Source organism: Rutilus rutilus (genome assembly GCF_951802725.1).
Source record: "Rutilus rutilus genome assembly, chromosome: 17".
Classification (NCBI taxonomy): Eukaryota; Metazoa; Chordata; class Actinopteri; order Cypriniformes; family Leuciscidae; genus Rutilus; species Rutilus rutilus.
Window position 1 is genome coordinate 23715947 of NC_140230.1, and position 18915 is coordinate 23734861.

General features: G+C 36.5%; 2 protein-coding genes across 3 annotated transcripts; both read right to left on the reverse strand.

Annotated features, from left to right (window-relative positions):
- Positions 1 to 109: 109 nt before the first annotated feature.
- Positions 110 to 11760, reverse strand: slc45a4b (solute carrier family 45 member 4b). Of its 2 annotated transcripts, none has more exons than XM_084385410.1 (8): positions 11651 to 11760; positions 8430 to 9029; positions 6323 to 6511; positions 5953 to 6132; positions 4114 to 5195; positions 3407 to 3506; positions 2305 to 2516; positions 110 to 1641 (listed from the first exon to the last, which is right to left on the reverse strand). In XM_084385410.1, the coding sequence occupies exons 2-8, from the start codon at positions 8686 to 8688 to the stop codon at positions 1273 to 1275; spliced, it is 2391 nt and encodes a 796-aa protein (XP_084241536.1). In that variant the 5' UTR covers positions 8689 to 9029; positions 11651 to 11760; the 3' UTR covers positions 110 to 1272. The 2 variants fall into 2 exon arrangements, with proteins under 2 accessions (XP_084241536.1, XP_084241535.1); XM_084385409.1 differs by lacking the exon at positions 11651 to 11760 and adding an exon at positions 10589 to 10711.
- A 1763-nt stretch (positions 11761 to 13523) lies between these two features.
- gpr20 (G protein-coupled receptor 20) lies at positions 13524 to 17935 on the reverse strand. The gene is made up of 2 exons (XM_084385686.1): positions 17835 to 17935; positions 13524 to 15042 (listed from the first exon to the last, which is right to left on the reverse strand). The coding sequence occupies exon 2, from the start codon at positions 15018 to 15020 to the stop codon at positions 13965 to 13967; it is 1056 nt and encodes a 351-aa protein (XP_084241812.1). The 5' UTR covers positions 15021 to 15042; positions 17835 to 17935; the 3' UTR covers positions 13524 to 13964.
- Between the last annotated feature and the right edge of the window lie 980 nt (positions 17936 to 18915).

Genomic DNA, 18915 nt, shown 5'->3' on the forward strand with positions numbered 1-18915 from the left:
GTAATCGAGTTTTTGTTAAAAGCGAATTTACTTTTTCCTAAAATATGTAAGCCTATAGGCTCGTGTATGTAATTATGTGTCACCCAGTATCCAATGTACTTGCGCCATCTAGTGGTCCAGCAATTTATTTCAGATTCAACCACACTGTGCTGAAGTTTCAAACAATCATTCAAACAGGGAAAAGTGTAAAGCTTTCTCTTTATCAAACACACACACAAAAAAAGTCAGCAGTACCAAAAATACAAAAAAAGTGTGTCCACCTTGATTATGAAACACAAACACAAAGACTTTTTTGCCTGATAAAATAGGATACAAAGCCAGGCCACTGACCTCCGTACATCAATTGCAGAGATCACATTTCCAGCGATGCATTTAAACTACATGAACATAAGAGGCCATAACTTAGTTGGTCCACTTAGGCAGAGTGGAGATCTGTGACTTACTAGTGAAGAAAAATTTGGCCTGTCGTCTTGATTGAAAAGCAGTCTCAAAAACTTGTGCATATTAACTACGCAACAGTATTGGAACATGAATTTGGCTATGAAAAATACTGTCACTATTGGAGTGTCATTACTTAAGACGGAGGCTGACAGACAGTAAAACTTGCCATGACAGCTAAACGCACTTCTTCATTTCGCACACCAATCACAGCTGCAAAAATGCCATGGTCATCCATTCTATTCATACCGTAAAATAGTGTACCAAAGAAAATCACATTTCTGAACTAAAGACAACAATGTCTTATTCAAAATCTAGAAACATTACAAACAAATATTTTGGTGCATAGTTAAAGTCTTTACAGAAGTGAGCATTTTGCGCTCGAAAGCAGCAGCTTTACCCCTGAGTGTTTCTCAAGAAATGAGGGACATACAATGATAATCAGACATATTTTAACACAGAGTAAAACGTCAGTCTGAAAATGTAAACACGCATCTGGTATGCAAATGTTGACTTGCAAAGTGGAGTGATTACATGTGTGGGAATAATGTATTAGCATGTGAAACAATGTTTTCACTGTAGTGACGTAAGCCTGGTCTTTTTTTTTGTAGACAATGGTAATGTTTGGGCACAAATAATAAATAGCTTGAGAAATAATCTCAGAAATCACATATTTGACTCAAATAGTCTCTGTATCAAATCCACAGAATAACATCAGCATGTGTGAGAGTATATGAATGGTAGAGCATGGCCCTCTTAGTCTTTTGTCTTAACTTGCTTGTGCATTCTGGGATTGGTAATTCAAAAACTCTAGTATTTTTTACGTTTTAACACTCAAACTGAGGATTCAACCTCTGGCTTGCTGGAACTGTTCCTTGGCATTGACTTTAAAACACTGTGTTTCTCTGTGCTGTTGTTGGACGCTGCCTCCGATTTAACAGAACTTGGGCCTGGCTCTTCGTCATCCTCGTCTTCATCATCGTCAAGTGTATCAGGGTAGATGACGAGGATAGCCGCAGCAAGGAAAGCAAGAAAGGATCCTCCCGATGCCACCATAGGGATCACCCTCACTGTGCCAACGGCATCTACAACCGCTCCGAGCGCCGACGCCACCAAGATCTGAGAGATGTAAACCTGACATGTCAGGATGGCGCAGTCGATGCCAAAGCCTCGCCGTGAGTTGCCAGGGCTGTGATGAATGTACTATGACAATGTAAAAGAAAGATGAAAGACACTCATTGAAAAACACTGCTGCTGCTGCAGGGGAAAACTGCTGTAACATATCAAGCGCTATGGCAGTGAAAATTTATTCTGTATAAGCTTATCTTCCAAATCTATATCCACACACATACTAATTCTACAAATGTTTGGGGTAAGAAAGATGTTTTTAGCAAAGATCCACTAAATTGATCAAAAGTGACAGTAAAGACACTAATAATTTGACAAAAGATTTCTATTTCAAATAAGTGCTGTTCTTTTAAACTTTCTACTCAATGAATCCTGTAAAAAAAATTAAGCGGTTTAATGTTTTCAACGTTAATGATAATAAGAACTGTTTCTTCAGCACCAAATCAGCAGATTAGAATGATTTCTGAAGGATCATGTGACACTGAAGACTGGAGTAATGATGCTGAAAATTCAGCTTTCGCATCACAGGAATAAATTGTATTTTTAAATATAAGAAAATAGAAAACTTTAAATTGTTTTACTGTATTTTGATCAAATAAATGCAGCTTTGGAGAGTATAAGAGACTTCTTTCAAAAGCATTTTTAAAAAAATCTTAAAAAGATCATTCCAAACTTTTGACCAGTACTGTGTATATGTTATTGGTAATATATTTGATAAGTTTATAAAATGATACAGACCTCCTTGATTTCATGGTACTGTCCCAGAAGAGCATAAGGGCAGTATGACATGCTCATGGAGATGATTCCCATGGTGCTTATCATCACCATAGCAACATATACATTTGGAAAGATGGACATGACAGCTGTTCCCACAGCAAAGGCTAGAGTCCCCAACATGTAGGTGATTTTTATGCTTAGGTCATAGTTGTTTAAGATCCTTTGGAGGACATCTGTAAAACAGATGAATAATAATCAGAATGGACACCAACAAAGACAGAACAAAAAGTGCTGACTATGAAACCATGTTCAAAAGTCTGGGGTTGGTCTTTTTTTGTGTGTGTTTTGAAATGTCTTATGCTCACCAAGGCTGCATTTATTTGATACAAAATACAGTAAAAACAGCAATATTGTGAAATATTATTACAACTTAAAATAACTTTCTATTTTAATATATTTTAAAATGGATTTTTTTTTTTCCTGTGATGGCAAAGCTGAATTTTCAGCATCATTACTCCAGTCTTCAGTGTCACATGATCCTTCAGAAATCATTCTAATATGCTGATTTGGAGGCTAAAAAACATTTCTTATTATTATCCATGTTGAAAACAGTTGTGTTGCTTTATTAGAAGTCTAGAATATAGAAGGCTCAAAAGAATTATGTCATTTGAAATAGAAAGGTTTGTAACAATGTAAAATTATTTACTGTCACTTTTGATCAAATAAATGCATCTTGCTGAATAAAACGATTAATTTTCTTTCAAAATGAAAACACTTACAGACCCCAAACTTTTGAACAGTAGTGTTACATAAGATATGTGACAAGTTAACGTTTCTCAATTTAAAAAAGACAACAATTTGAATCCTAAATTACATGTAAAAATAGAAAATATACCCAACATTCTGATCTTCATAAAGGGAATTACAGAACAACTTATACAAAATGTACAAGGACTAACACAGCCTAAAAAAAATCTGCTTATTCCACAACGTGGTCATGTGAGTGTCTAAATACAGAACTGAAACCTGATCACCCAACAAAAAAAAAAAAAAACAAAAAAAAAAGTAATTCTCATCATTAGCAATGTCCTAACCAAATACAACACATGAACGTAACACACACCTGAGCAGAGGGCAGCTGTAGCTGCGTAAATCACAAGACCCCAGCAGCCCATCTGCACACCTTTACTGTAGTTCTGCAGGGCGGTGGAGTTAGCAGCAGCCTGGTTTTGAAAAACATCAACAGGATATCCAGTTTAAGTATATGTATGCAAATAAATTCAGTATTAGATACCATTAAATAAAGCCTGTATTATATCAACACTAGATATTACAAAAGTAAATTGTATATAGTGTATTGTAAGACTAAGGGCGTTTTCAGACATGTATATCATTTGCTTTGTTCAGAAACAGGGATAAAAACTGTTACAAAGATGCAATTTCTTCTCGGTTCGGGTCACTTTTTTTATTTAAATTTACAGATTTTTCTTTTTAAATTACTATTTTTTTGCGGGTGCGGATACGAGCGCGATTGCCGTGTTCATATGCCTTAAACTAAACGAACTACGTGAGAAAGCACGCCAGGTTCCGAAACAATGCTCCAAACGAGCCAGATGTGGAAAACGCCCTCAAAGTATCACAATGTTGGCTTAACAATTTTGGTAGGCTAATAATTTGGTATTTTCATTTATTAAAATTGTGATTATAATCATTTGGAAAATAAATTAAAGATTGAATTCTAATTTATTCATATTTTTATACATTCATTTTCTTTTTTATTTCTATTTACAGAAACTATAATCAAAGGACAGAATATAAAACTCTTCTTACAGTCGGGTCTCCTTCAAAGATAACCTGGCCCATGAAGTCTGTGTAGAACACAGCCTGTGCGATCATGGAGAACCAGGTGAGCAGGTGACATACACACAGACGCCAGAGCTGGGGCGGCATCTTCAGCATGGACAACCAGAGTAGTTTGACCGTCGTACCACCATCTTCATCCTCGCTTTCTTCGTCTTCCTCAATCCTGCGGGATGCAGAGATTTTACTTGGTTGCAACTTCTGCCTCTCGTGACGTCTAGGTATTTTGTCGATGTCATTCAGGCTTTGTGAAGATTTGATTGGCCTGGCCATGTTGCCGTAGCGGCGTCGCCATTGAAAGCCCACACGTCCGTGATAAGAGAAAGTGAAGGAGGGCTGGCGGTAGAAGGAAGGGTGGCGGCGGCGCACTGGGCCGCCGGATGGGCGTAAACCAACTTTGCATGGTTGATTAGTGCCATTCGCTGCTCCATTGACTGGATTGCCGTTTACAGTATTGGCAGCTCCACAGATGTGTTCCCCATTGCTATCACACTTCTGTAAGTGGTTGTCAGTGCACTGACCTAGCTGGCTGGTGTTGTGACAATCCACTGTTGTTCCATCATCTTGTACACCCTGAAAGTCCTGGAATAAATTTGGTTCGATGTCCCAAAGAAACTGCCCGTCGCGATCCAAGTCTGGGTCAAGCTCTATGGCAGAATCTGGCATGGCTAAAACTGAGTCACTTTTACATCGCACCAATTCGATGTTTAGAAAATCAGTTGAAACATCCCGATCAGACCGATCATCCTCGTGGACTGAAAATGGTTCCTCCTCAGGGATAAGTTCTAGTTGAGGCAAGAGGCGAGTGGATGGAAAGCTTCCATAGAGCTGGACAGAAGGTGGCCTTTCTTCGTCCTCATCCTTCAATACCCCTGGCTGGTTGGGGTTATATAGATGCTCCTTGATGCTGAAAAGATGAAGTGTTGCAGAAATGATAAAGATGATGGCAGCAAAGAAAAAGAGGACCTGCTCTTGGGCCTTAAAAGCTCGACCCAGAAAGGTATTGGTCCAGTCCAGCCCTCCAAGCACATAACCAACAGCACCTCCCAGCCCTGAAAGACAGGAATTACATCACTTTAAACCAATGAAAACAGAATATACAACATCAATGCAGCCTTCAAGGCTAAATATCTTATGTTACTAAAATATAATCACCATCCAGTATGGTTTTTTTTTTTTATGTTTTTGAAAAAAAGTATATTATGCTTAATTGCTCACCAAGTCTGTATTTATTTCATCAAAAATAGAGTGATATTGTGAAATTATCACATTTTTTATTTTAATATATTTTAAAATGTCGTTTATTCCTGTGATGGCAAAGTTGAATTTTCAGCAACCATCTTCAATGTCACATGATCCTTCAGAAATCATTCTAATATGCTGATTTGGTGCTCAGGAAACATTTCATATTATATTAAATCTTGACATATTTTTGTGAGAACTATGATATATATTTTTTGTTTAGGATTCTTTGACAAATTAGAAAGTTCAAAAGTATTAATTTGAAATGGAAATAATTTTTTAACATTACAAATGTCTTTACTGTTACGTGTGATCATTTACTGAATAAAAGTATTCATTTCTTTTCTTCTTTTTTTTTATGTACTGACCCCAAACTTTTGAACTGTAGTGTAATCACTTTTTCCATGCAAGTGGAACATTTTTATTCTGATTAGATCTTTACCAGTGAGTAATTATCTAATAAAAGCATGACTGTTTTTTAAAGAGTTGAGATGGTTAAAGTCTGATGCTAAAGAACAGAGCATCTCTATTCCAGTTCCCTCCCAGTCCCAGACCCAGAATATATACCTGCTGAGAAAGCATGTATATTTAGAGCCACGTCCTGTTCCTCAGTATCAGCCACATCCAGGAGGTAGGCTCTGATTGGTCCGTCCAAAGCATCAGCACAGAAGTCCAGAACCACCACACCAACAATAGTCAGCACAATCCCAACCAGTTGATTACCGGGAACGTCACCCAGGCACAGACCTGTTTGAGAGACAGATTAAAATAAGCTGTAAGGTCAAATCACTTGTAAAAAATAAAGATGTAATTTTTTTAATAGATAGTCATGGGACTAATGGGACTTTAAATAACAGTGGCATGCAACTATGTGCATGAACAATATTATGCAATTAGTTTTAAATAATATATAAATATATAAAATAGTAGTAATTACCTATAAGAGATCCATTGAGAAATAAGGCCACACCCATTAACAATCCTACACACAGCACCAAAATGAAGGGTCTCCTCCGACCCCATTTCAAAGTACAGCGGTCACTTGCTGAGCCAATCAGAGGGGTGAAAATTAAACCCAAAATAGGGCTGAGGAACCAGGTTAAGCTGTAATACTGCTCTGGGAGACCTGCAAGCAGAAAAGGACCACGATCAATACAATTCCAAGGGTCAGGCAGATCAAAAATTAATAACCAGTTTGCTGAAATGTACCAATATGGCAACTATAGCAACTCTCATCATTTGAAACAGATGACTAGGCGAGTTTCAGCATGTCTGCAGTTCATTAACCTGCCATTTACAACACTATAAACCTTTCAGGCAATAGATCTAAAACTGTGTCATAGTAATGAAGCAACCACATTGCGTCTGACAATAAAACTATTATCAAATGCGATGACTCAGAGTATATAAAAAGGGCGTGGGAAAACGGAGGAGTATTTTACATGATTTGGAGGTAATGGCTCATGGCAACTAGTTTTAACAATAACGGCTGTAGGAATTTTCCATGAGTCGAACATTTTCTAGTCTGGCACGCAGAACTCGTGTCAGGACTGATGACATACTAAAATCCAAACACTTGATTACTCAAGTGAAACTTAAAATGTCAAACAACTTATTTTTCAAGAAGTCCAAATATGCGAAAGAACATGTCATGTGTGAAGTGGGATGCCGACTGAGAATGAGAGAACAGAAAGTGCAGACAACAGACATGTCACATGTCAAATCATAACTCTTCAGCTTTAAAGATGAACAACCATCTATTCAACTACATTTGAACCTCTACAGATCAGGATAAGGTGTAGTATGAAGTAATCAGCCTGTATTATAAAGCAATAACACTGACAACTCTCAAGGGTCAGAACTTAAAATAGATGGTTTCGTCAATACCCACAGCATTTAATCCATCACCAGAGAGGATCTTATCCTTTTTACGCTAAAAACAGACTCTGGTTGATTGTCTATTAAACCACGCTCAACATTTCAATTATTTTACCTATTTTCATCAAGTAGGCTATTGGAGATTTTAAGGGATGCATATATTTTGCATCAACATGCACATTAAAGGGACAATTACAGAGTGATTTAGGCTACGGTATGCTAAATCTTCTGGGAAAATGGCCTTTTAGAGTTTACTGGATGATGTTCAGTATATTTTCTTCAGCTGTTAAATCTAGTAAAACTGCTTTTGGTACGGGATCAGAGGGTCTTCAGAGCAATTCAAACCTTTTGTAATATTAACCCTGCAGTTTCCTGAGAGGATCTGTTGACACTGATCTTATTCAAAATGGACGGAAAACCGAGCGAAAGAGAAATGCACACATTCACACATTCTCTGAATTCCATGCCTACCTCGTCCATTTTTGCATGCTATTGTGGAAACAAGCCTCCCTTCATCTTACTTCTATGACACAGGGTTGGCATTGACACAATAGGGAACACTTACTAAAACCAAAGGAATGTCCCTGTTCAATGATTATGAACAGAGGTCTTAATCCTAGAATAATTAAAAAACACTAAATCACCCATTAACCCTCTATCTATCGACCTTATTTTGCCAATTTAATATTTTGACAATTTACAAGGTACGAGTGCATAAGGTGGATACAAAGTGCAGACCTGATATTGCAAAAATGGCCTTTTCTAAAAAGTGTGCATGAGACTGTGCCTGTTTCGGTTACATCAGCATTTTCAATGCTTTATCTAAATCTAAAGAATGTTAAAAAGATCTAAATGCTGTCATTATAGTGACAGGAAAAAATAGTAAACAAAATTCAAAATAGTGCATGGAAATTATACAAAAAAGTCTGTCAAAAGAATAGTGGAGTTTATTTCTTCTGTGGAACACAAAATATGATATTTTGAAGAATGTTTTTGCTCATACAATGAAAGTCAATGGGGTCCAAACAACACTACCTCATTGACTTTCATTTTGTGGCCAAAAACACCAACAGTTTTCATAATATCTTTTGTGTTCCACAGAACAAATAAAGTCACACGGGTTTGGAACGACATGTTTGTTGTTGGGATAACGGTTGATTACTAACCTAGCTGCAACAGCACAGGAGTGACCAGCGCTGTTTCCATGGCGTAGCAGAACTCCCTCCCAAACATGACGGCACCGTGCATGACCCATAACCGCTTGGGGATGTGGTTTACAGAATCCTCACTGGCCGAGTCCTCTGACATCTCCACTTCCTTCTCCATGTTTTGCCCACCATTTGGATCCTTCTCTTGCATGACTGTCAGGTCCAGCACTGGAATGGACTCTGTGACAGCGTTCTTGGGTGCCATGCTGGCCTGCATATACGATGCTGGTGTGGGGTCTTGATCCAGATTCCTGTGGTACTTACCCCTCACAAGCACAGACTCTATTTTGCTTAAGACCTCCAAGTTGATCTTTCATAATCCACAGCAGTTTTCTTATTATAAAACACTAACCCGTAGTCAACAGAGAGGTCATATTGTTCCATATATTTTAGTGAGAGGTCTACCATCCACTGTAATGAATACCAGTCAATATAGAGCTTTGTTGGTGTAATTCACAAGTCATGTTTTCTTGAAAGGAAAAAGGGTAAAGGGGGAGGGCATGGAGAGCAGAACAGGTGGATGTTCCTCTGTGTGCCTCCATGGAATTACTTATTAATCTAGATGAGAAGGAGAAAAAGAGAGTGAATGAAAGAGAGAGAGAGAGAGAGAGAGAGAGAGAGAGAGAGAGAGAGAGAGAGAGAGAGATCTTGGCATTAAAAACTGATATCCAGAAAGATCAAGGCAGTGGAAAAATGTTAGTGAAAAACAAGATGGGAACAAACCTGGCATTATGACAGTAAACATAGTTTTACCAAAAGCATGACATATTTGGCATATCTGTAATCCCTGGAGAAAGGCAGATGAAATAATAAAGTGACTAAAATAGGGAATAGGCACTGAAAAGATAGTAGAATACTGATACTTATTCCTAATAGAACATTTTAAAGCCTTAAAGGGATAGTTCACCCAAAAATGAAAACATTCTGTCATAATTGACACACCTTCAAGTTGTTCCAAACCTGTATGAATGTCTTTCTTCTGCTGAACACAAAAGAAGATATTCTGAAGAATATGGGTAACCAAACAGTTGATGGACCCCATTGGCTTTCAATGTATGGAAAAAAACACACACAATGAAAGTCAATGGGGTCCCATAAACTGGTTACTGGCATTCTTCAAAATATCTTCTTTTGTGTTCAGCAGAAGAAAGAAATTCATACAGGTGCTTAAGAACATTCATACTTTTTTGGGAGAATCCCTTTAACTGAAAGTACAAAAACACCATCTGCTTTTGCACATAACACAATTTAGACTATTACACTTCATAAAATGATGCATTTTATATACACAAATTATATATATATATATATATATATAAACATACATATTAACATATGTAATTATATTATTATATAATTAATTCTATTTTAAATGATTTTAAAATTTTAATTTCTTTTTTGGTGCCCCAAACCTCAGGTTTAGCCTAACATTTTAAAGACTTTTTTTTTTTTTAAACAAAATAGCCATTACAATATTAATATATAAAGAGATTAAGCATAAAATAAATGTAATACGTGCCATCTTTTGTGGATTTACCGATGATATCAGAAAGGTTATCCAAGAACAAGCTCTAAACCAATGTTTAAAAAACGTTGTTACAGTGTAGGCTATAAACACATATGCAAAAAGAATATGTACTTTTAAGTTTATTTATAACTTCTACAGTCCTATTGTAAAGGCAGCAAGTGTGTAAAGTTCCAAAGGTCGTTTTAATTGAGTTAGCATTACACAATCCTGCTTCACCAAGTTGCAGTAGAGATATACATTATAATAGCACATGTGCCAGTACTAAAATCATTTCCATAAAAGTTTTAAAAACTAATGGTGGATGAGCAGCTGATATGATAAACCCATTCGTTAAAACTACTGTATGCTCAATGTATATTTGTAATGTTATTTTAATATTCAGTTTTTATTTTATTTTATTAATTTGTTTACTAAATAATTTTCCTATACACTTTAAACTATTTATATGTACTTATTTAAAATATAGGCTACAGTACAGGATTATATACGCGAAACTATAGCCTAATTCATTTCAACATTTATCTGTTACAAATTTGGTTACAAGACTCGGGAACATGTCCCACATGTAATAATCAAAAACATATCCTACCTCGTTCCTCAAGTAGCACGTGTTTCATTTGATGCCCAAATCCCTTTAACCCAGAAATATTGTCTCATATAAAGTGAAGTAGGCACACACCAGAAGGGCTACAGAACAAACACATACAGTGACAGAGCAAAAAAAAAAAAAAAAGTTTTACTTGCTGCCAACACGAGGCTCTCGTGATAACTGCCCGCCCCCTGTGCATTGTACTGATATGGCTACGCTACACCCAGACGCTTTTGGCAGGTTACATTCACCCCAGAGCAGCCCACTGAACCCAGACCTGCTGTGACAAGAGTCAGGTGTGCGAATGGACACCTGTGTCAAAGACTGACATGACATTGTTTTATAAGGAGGACAATGGATGACGACATGGCGGAGAGGTGCCTTGCGCTGAATCAAGTGCATACTTTTTAAGAAGAAGCCTGTGATGGAGCTCAGATCATGTCTAAACATGTACGGTTTCCTTTTTGTTATTGGAATTAAGCCTGGAAACCTAACATTAAACCCGGAAACCTAACATTAAACCCAGCCAATTTCAGTTAACAACGTGAGATATCAATGTTAGACACATAAACAACCTTGCTGGCTGAAATAAACGCTACAAACATCCACCAGATCACCATAAATCCCCCATTGCCTGTGACTTTTTTTCTTAGATTTAAAGGATCGCCACATCATCCGACTGTTGCATACAATCATTTGTGTGTTGTAGATGTTTTACATTATACACACACTAATCATGTAACTTAACCAACTTTATTTCCTGGGAGGGTAAAGTGATCTGACTGGGAATGAGCGAGCGAAGTTACAATTATTATGCATTTGGGATTTCGCTTAAGTTTATATGAATCATCAGTCTGATTGATACTTATACAGTCTGTTAGCCCAGACTGCTAGCCTGCTAAATTAACTTGCTTCTACAGTAAATTTAGAGGATACCATCACTTTCCGAGCTCGACGAGCGGTTCGATTCATAAATACATCTTCATTTGTTGATAGAGAAAGAACCTCAGCATCCACACAAGTGAATGGAGTAACGTTAAGATGTTAAAGAGAAAAATGTACCTGCTCTCAGGTCGCGGATGTCTACTGCATCTTTTGTCTGCTCGAGGTTGCCAGTCGTTACACTCAAGGCTACAAATCCCCCTCGTCAGACTCAGTAATGATGTAATCTCGCTGATTGCTGTCACAATCTGTGAACTAAAAGCAGTCATGCCATTCATTACTTATCTCATTCGATTTAATAATGTCATAAACACACAACTGATGTCTCTCAAAGTGGTATTTTGATAATAAAATACTATGTAAGGGATAATGTAGAGCGAATAAGCGGGATAATGTAACGTTAGACCGAGGCGGTTGTTCAAAACCCCTCCGCTTCGCGTTGGGGTCCCGATCAGCCTGTCGGGGTTGTATTAGTCATAACAACCTACATTATTCCGCTTATTACATGGCTACCCACCAAATAAATCAATAATTTGACACAAAATATTGATTTAAAAAGGGGTTTATTGGTTTAAAAACGATTGTATTACTTCCGCTAAAGAAAATAGTCCGTTCCGTCTCTACGGTTAGAATCCTGCGTCCATAGCAACGCTCTGTTTTTCATGGCAACGGTGTGTTATCAAGAAATAAAAGACTGCATTCTACATTGGAATTCAACCAAGCCATGTAATAAAATGCAATAAAATAAGTCAGGTTGACTGTAATTTGACTGATTAGATACGTGTTATTCTAAAGTTTAAATAAAATACTACACTAAGTAGTAATCTACTGCAACTAGTACAGCCTGAATGCCTAAAAACTCTTCAAGCATTGATTTATATATAATTTCATCCTTTTTTTCTTCTGTACTTCAGGGTTGTGGTTAACATTACGTGAAATAATATTTTAATTTATTAATTAAAATCACTGATACTCATACTCCCTAAAGCATAAAACAAAAGCTTATCTAATGCCGCGTTCCAGGCAACCTGTAACCCGTGTTTTTCCAACTCGTAACTGGGAGTAAATCGATCTAGTACGAGTTCACGGGTGGGAAGTCACGGGTTTGACTGCCGTTCCAGTGCACTTTCACGGGTATAAGGTTGGAAAAACACGGGTTACAGGTTGCCTGGAACGATGTACTCCCAGTTACGAGTTGGAAAAACACGGGTTACAGGTTGCCTGGAACGCGGCATCAAATGTTAACACTATGATTTTGCTGCTAAGCATCAAATCTAGATTATTTGACTTTTTTTTTACAGAAGTTCTAAAAAGAATTTTATGACACAAAACAATTTTTTTTTTTTACATTAATGTATTTATTATGTATATTTTCAGTCTGGGGACCCACAGGGGGCCACATGGTGGGGTCAATGGAAATTTTAAAAGCAAAAAACTAAAAAATGTTTCTCTGCAGGTATACACTACAGTTCAAAAGTTTGGGGGCAGTTTTAAAGAAATGAATACTTTTATTCAACTACAACCCATTCATTTGACCAAAAGTTCTAAATTCAAAAATTATATTTCAAATAAACGCTGTTCTTCTGAACTTTCTATTAATCAAAGAATCCTGAAAAAAGTATCAGTTTCCACAAAAATATTAATCAGCACAATTGTTTTCAACATTGATAATAATAAGAAATGTTTTTTGAGCACCAAATCAACATATTGGAATGATTTCTGAAGGATTGTGTGATACTCAAGATGTAATGATGCTGAAAATTCAGCTTTGCCATCAGAAGAATAAATTACTTTTGAAAATATATAAAAAGAGAAAACAGTTATTTTAAATTGTAATAACATTTCACAATATTTTATTGTATTTTTTATCAAATCAAGAGTCTTATTTTAAAAGCAATAACAAAAACATATCGGCCCTAAACGTTTGAACGATAGTACACTCTAATAGTGGTCAGAAAAAAAGATACAGTAGATATAAATACAATATTTTCTAGATAATGTTTTAATAATTTGTCTTGGCTACAGTACAGTAACAATATGATATAACCCTTCATGTGTCTTCATACGCACATTGCATACAGATGTATACATACAGTTTACGTCTGCCTTTTAAGGGGTCCCTCGCAAGGGGTCCATCATATTTCCGGGTCCTTGGCATCAACCTTTTTAAAACCCCAGCTCTAAAACACTACAAGTTTAAAAATGCTGTGGCGTATTATGTTGGCATTGCTCCATAGTTGTTGTAGTTACAAACAATGTCACATGTGAAATGAAGTGCAAGCTCATAGAATAAATATTACGTATTTACAGTACACAGACAAACAAAGTCTCATCTATGCCCGTGGTTTTGCCTTAGTATATGACATGGTAATTGCAACCATCTGAATACTGTACAGGACACATGTACGCTCCCTTATGCAGATCGGCTTCCCTGCTAGACAGGGCTCATGTTTATCCTTATACTTTTATCTATATTATTCACTGTGCCTGAAGCCTTTGAGCTCTTCTGCATGCTGATAATATCTCCACTCGTCTGCTCTCTTTCTATCTTCCTCAAAAATCTCTTCATGGTAGACTGAAAGTTAGTGGTGACGAAACAGTAGACCACAGGATCCAGGCAGCTGTTTAAGCTGCTGAGGGTGACAGTCACATGGTACACAATCACATGATGAGGCAGATCAGGATTGAAGTAAAACAGAACTTGACGGATGTGAAACGGTGTGAAGCAGACGGTGAAGATCACCAGCACGGTCGACAGCAGCTGTACGGCTTTCATGCGTCTGTCGCGGCTCTGCTGCATCAGGCCCGGGCTGGAAAGGGCGCACATGATTCGAATAGTAAACACTACGATGATCACCATTGGGAGGAAGAACTCGAATACGGTCAGCGCGAAAAGTTTGGACAGGCAGCAGCCTGAGTGCTTGAAGGCCGTCGTGAGAAGCGAGTAGGTCACGATGATGGCGAACAGCCAAATGCAGACGCACACTGCTTTGGCCACACCAGGGTTCCTCCACTTCCGCGAGGCCTCAGCCTGAACTATGGCTAGGTAGCGATCCACGCAGATGCTGGTGAGGAAGAGGATGCTACAGTACATGTTGACGAAGTAGCTGAATATGTGCATGTAGGAACAGTTGAGGCACTTTCCTCCGCTGTAGTACAATATGATACGAGTGGGGAGTGAAAGGTTAACCAACAAATCCGTCACAACTAGATTAATGGTGTAGATTACTGATGTAGTCTTCGGCTTGGTCCTGATGCAGAAGACATACAAAGCCAGACTGTTTAGAGTCATCCCTACCATAAAGATAAGTGTGTTGATGACCACCAAGGCTATCCACAGGCTGTAAAAGTCATTATAGAGACCCTCATCCAAGTGGGCCAGTCTGTGTAAATAAGGTTCACGGTATGGTGGAGAAGTATTAGTTGTTAGGGGAGGAGGAGTCAATGTTGATGTGAGGTTCAGATTTGATGAAACCTCTGTAAGGGTCATCTTTGTGGTTTGGGGGCTGGATCTGCCCAAAAACACAAAGAGAAAGGAAAGCCATTATTTTTAGATTCAAAGAAAAATGGTAGAATGATAGTTTTTGACTAATTGAGTTTAATACAATTTGCTAACACTTTATAATAACTTTTATCAATAAATCATTAAAAAACATAATATAATGATTAATGGATTATATGCATGTAATGATTAATGGATAAATGCATTATACACCGCCCGGACAGAAAAAAAAAAAACAGAGTTGAAAGTTTTGGGATGTGCTGGAGTAGACTTTACAGAGTGCTTGACTCTTCCATTGTCAATACAAGATCTTGACCCTCTTGATGGAATAAACATAACAACATTTATTTCCATCAAGAGGTGCATCAACTTTCGAATGATCAGGCAACATATTATATTATATTATATTATATTATATTATATTATATTATATTATATTATATTATATTATATTATATTATATTATATTATATTATATTATATTATATTATATTAGATTAGATTAGATTAGATTAGATTAAACAGAATAGGCCCTAACACAGACCCCTGTGGGACACCCTTCTGTACCAATGTTGGTTCACATTTATTTTTCCCCAAACATACATACAGAAAATGATCAGTGAGATAGGATTTAAACCAATCAAACAACAGAGATGTCTAACCACTCACATATCCTTTCAAGGAGGATGTAATGACATACAGTGTCAAAAGCAGCACTAATGTCTAACAAAACTAAAATACTGCTAGCACCCATGTCAGCACAAGTGAGAAGAGGTCTCAGTGCAGATAATAAATAATTAAAAATGTATAGATAAAGAAACAAATTAAATAAATAAATAAATAGAAGTTGAGGTACAGCACAATATGAATTTAGTAAAATGTAAGTAAATAAAAAATAAGTATTTTTATTAATAATAAGACTGTAAGTTTGTAACTTTTTAGGACTAAAACTAGTTCAGTGCTCAGATGGGTATTTCGTTTTTTAAATGTTAGTTAATTTATATATTTTAAACCAACAAGTCATCTCTGCATGTACCAGCTAATTTAGAACACTATAAAAAACATTTATAGTTGCAAACTGTCTGCTGTATATACAGTATACTCTTGCAGTAGATAGTATGCTATATATATAGTTGGCTATTTCAAACATACTGTCAGTTCCTTTGGTCATGTTTTACCTAGGTTTGGTATGTAATGACATAAAAATAATTGACAGTTTTAAGACTGCATGTGTCTACATCTCAAACCCATGTCACATGGTACAATGTGGCATAATGGAAAATTGCCTGCAAAAACAAATATGCTCTCTTTCCATCGCAGGAAGAATGAGCCTGATAAACAAACAGCCTGGAAGCCTCTGACGAAGAGGTGCCTACGGTCTGGCATAGTTCAGATGGTGTTCAGAATGAGATGTGTTTACAATTAAGACTAATGGGAAGGATTTGTTTGGATACTGAGATTCGTGGGAATAGACGTCTATCCCACTATTACGCAAATGAATTCTGAGCAGCATCTAAAGGCATCAGACTTCTGACTCTTTTGCATGTTTATTTACTTGGGCCTCTGCTCAATTTACATCTTAATTGAAAAGGCAGAACAATATACAATACGTATTGACCAAAATAATGTTGTTTAGATATCAGAGACTAAACTCCACAGAATGAATTTAAATATTTTAACAACGTCAAGCACTGTTGCATAATTGAAATTAAGCTACTCTCCTCTAAAATTGATCACTTTTGACTTTTTTCTTTAAAACACTGATTTTATGTCAGTTTCACACTGACAATAAAACATACCTGAAAGTATAAAAAAGGCAATCAACTGTTTATGAGAGAGGTGGTGACCTCTATTCCTTCTGTCTAGAAAGTATATTAGCTAATCGTCATTGGAAAGCAGGCTCTCAGATATAAAGAGGGAATGCCATTCTCCAAGACAACAACAAAACTAATGGCCCTCTCTGAGAGACAGTGATGCATTAATGCTGTCCAAATAAATATCTCTGTGTGAGCCGCCGTCAGAGCTTTTGATGTAGGCTGGTTGTTTTTGGCTTGAGGATGATCCCTCGTTGTAGCAAAATATTGCTTCGGCACATTAAGTGACGAAAGAACATGTACAAGTTTTGGGAACATTTGGGGAAAATCCATAAAATACCTGCACATTAATAGAAAATAAAATGTAATATAGATATTATTTATATATTAACAAAATTGTACCACCAGTCTCATAAACAAAGTGACTATATAATATAATAAATCTAAATAAAAACTTTTTTTTATCATATATATAGAAACTGCACTGTACTAAACGGTCTCCATACTACACATTTACAATGTTTCTTATTATATTTTTGCACATTTCTTAGCCCATTCTACCTCTTGATGCCACTTTCACTGTTATGGTCACTACCTCAATCTTTATAACGCACCTTCTGTGTTTATACTTTTTCATTTGGACCTTGTATTATATTCAGACAATTGCATTGAGCTGGTCTCTGCTTCCGTACATCATAGCTTTGCACTTCAAAAACCATCTTTATTGTATATATATATGCACCACCAGTAACTTTAATCATCTAAATTGTATAACCATATTTTTAAATGGCTAAGTAGATTCATTAAACTGGTGATTAATTATCTTCTCACTTAAAAGAACTGTTCACACACAAAATGTTTAAGATAAAAAAAATCAAGGTTGGTATTGCAAATAATGGCATGGCATGAACATTTTGTATCAATAAAAGGACAACAAAAATTTGCGTCATTGCACAGTAGTCACACACAACACAAAGTAATTGCTTACCTGCACAAATAGAAGGATGAGAAGTTGATCTGGAGTGTGAAACAGAAATGTTGTAATGATGGCCACAGAACTGACACTCAAATTAGATCATAAAAGACCATCTTAAAGAACCTTAAATGATGAAAACCAAATCCCTTGTGCTATAAACATGTTGAACTTCTTCACCTTGAAGGGGCAAAAAGGAGAACATCTCTCCACCTTGTCTGTGCTGCACGTCTCTTTTTCTATCCCTCTCTGTTTCACTCGTTTGTTGTTTCTTTCCCTCCCTTCATCCTCTGGCTCACAGGAAGTTTGAGTTAGTTTGGATAAACCCTGACATTACAAACAGTGGATTCTGGGATATGAAACTTTTCATTGTGATTGTTTGGTTTACTGAAATAAAAGTGAACATACATTAAATACAATGTTACGATTATTTGAATGAAAATGTAGCCTTAAATTTTACAGTAGCACTGGGGCTGGAAAATAAATAAATAATGCATATAATGCAAAGTTATAAGTTGATCAACTTGATAAAATATCTGCATAAGTCCTCTAAAATATTTTTTTTAAGGTGTCAGAATGCCAGCAAGATAGCTAAAATAAAAGAACAGGATGTATTAATACTGCTGGACATGTCGACACTTTTTCCACATTTCCTGTCTGGAAACACATCCATCACCATCTGCCAGGTCTCTGTCCTGATGTTTCCGAAATTTCTCCAACTAAAGATATGAAGTCTGTAAGCTAAGTTCAAATGTGACAGAGAGTGAGTTAAAAAAAAAACTGAACTGTGTGCTATCCTTTTTTGTCTCAAATTTGTTTAACAGCATTGGAAGCATGTGAATCATATTTGTATGTGGCATTTACAATATGCCTGTAAACTTTTGAAAGTCACACACGTTATTCAAAATTATTCTGAGCCCTGGTGATTACGGAATAACTGTTCAGCAGTCAACCATTACATTTTGTCACTATTAAGAGTTCATTTTAAAAATCAAATAATAACTAACCTAAAAAAGGCTAGGTCTCACTAAGGTTTCAAGAAAAAAGGACAATTACACAAACACCTAATTCGAAATTTAAATAATTCATTTTTGGG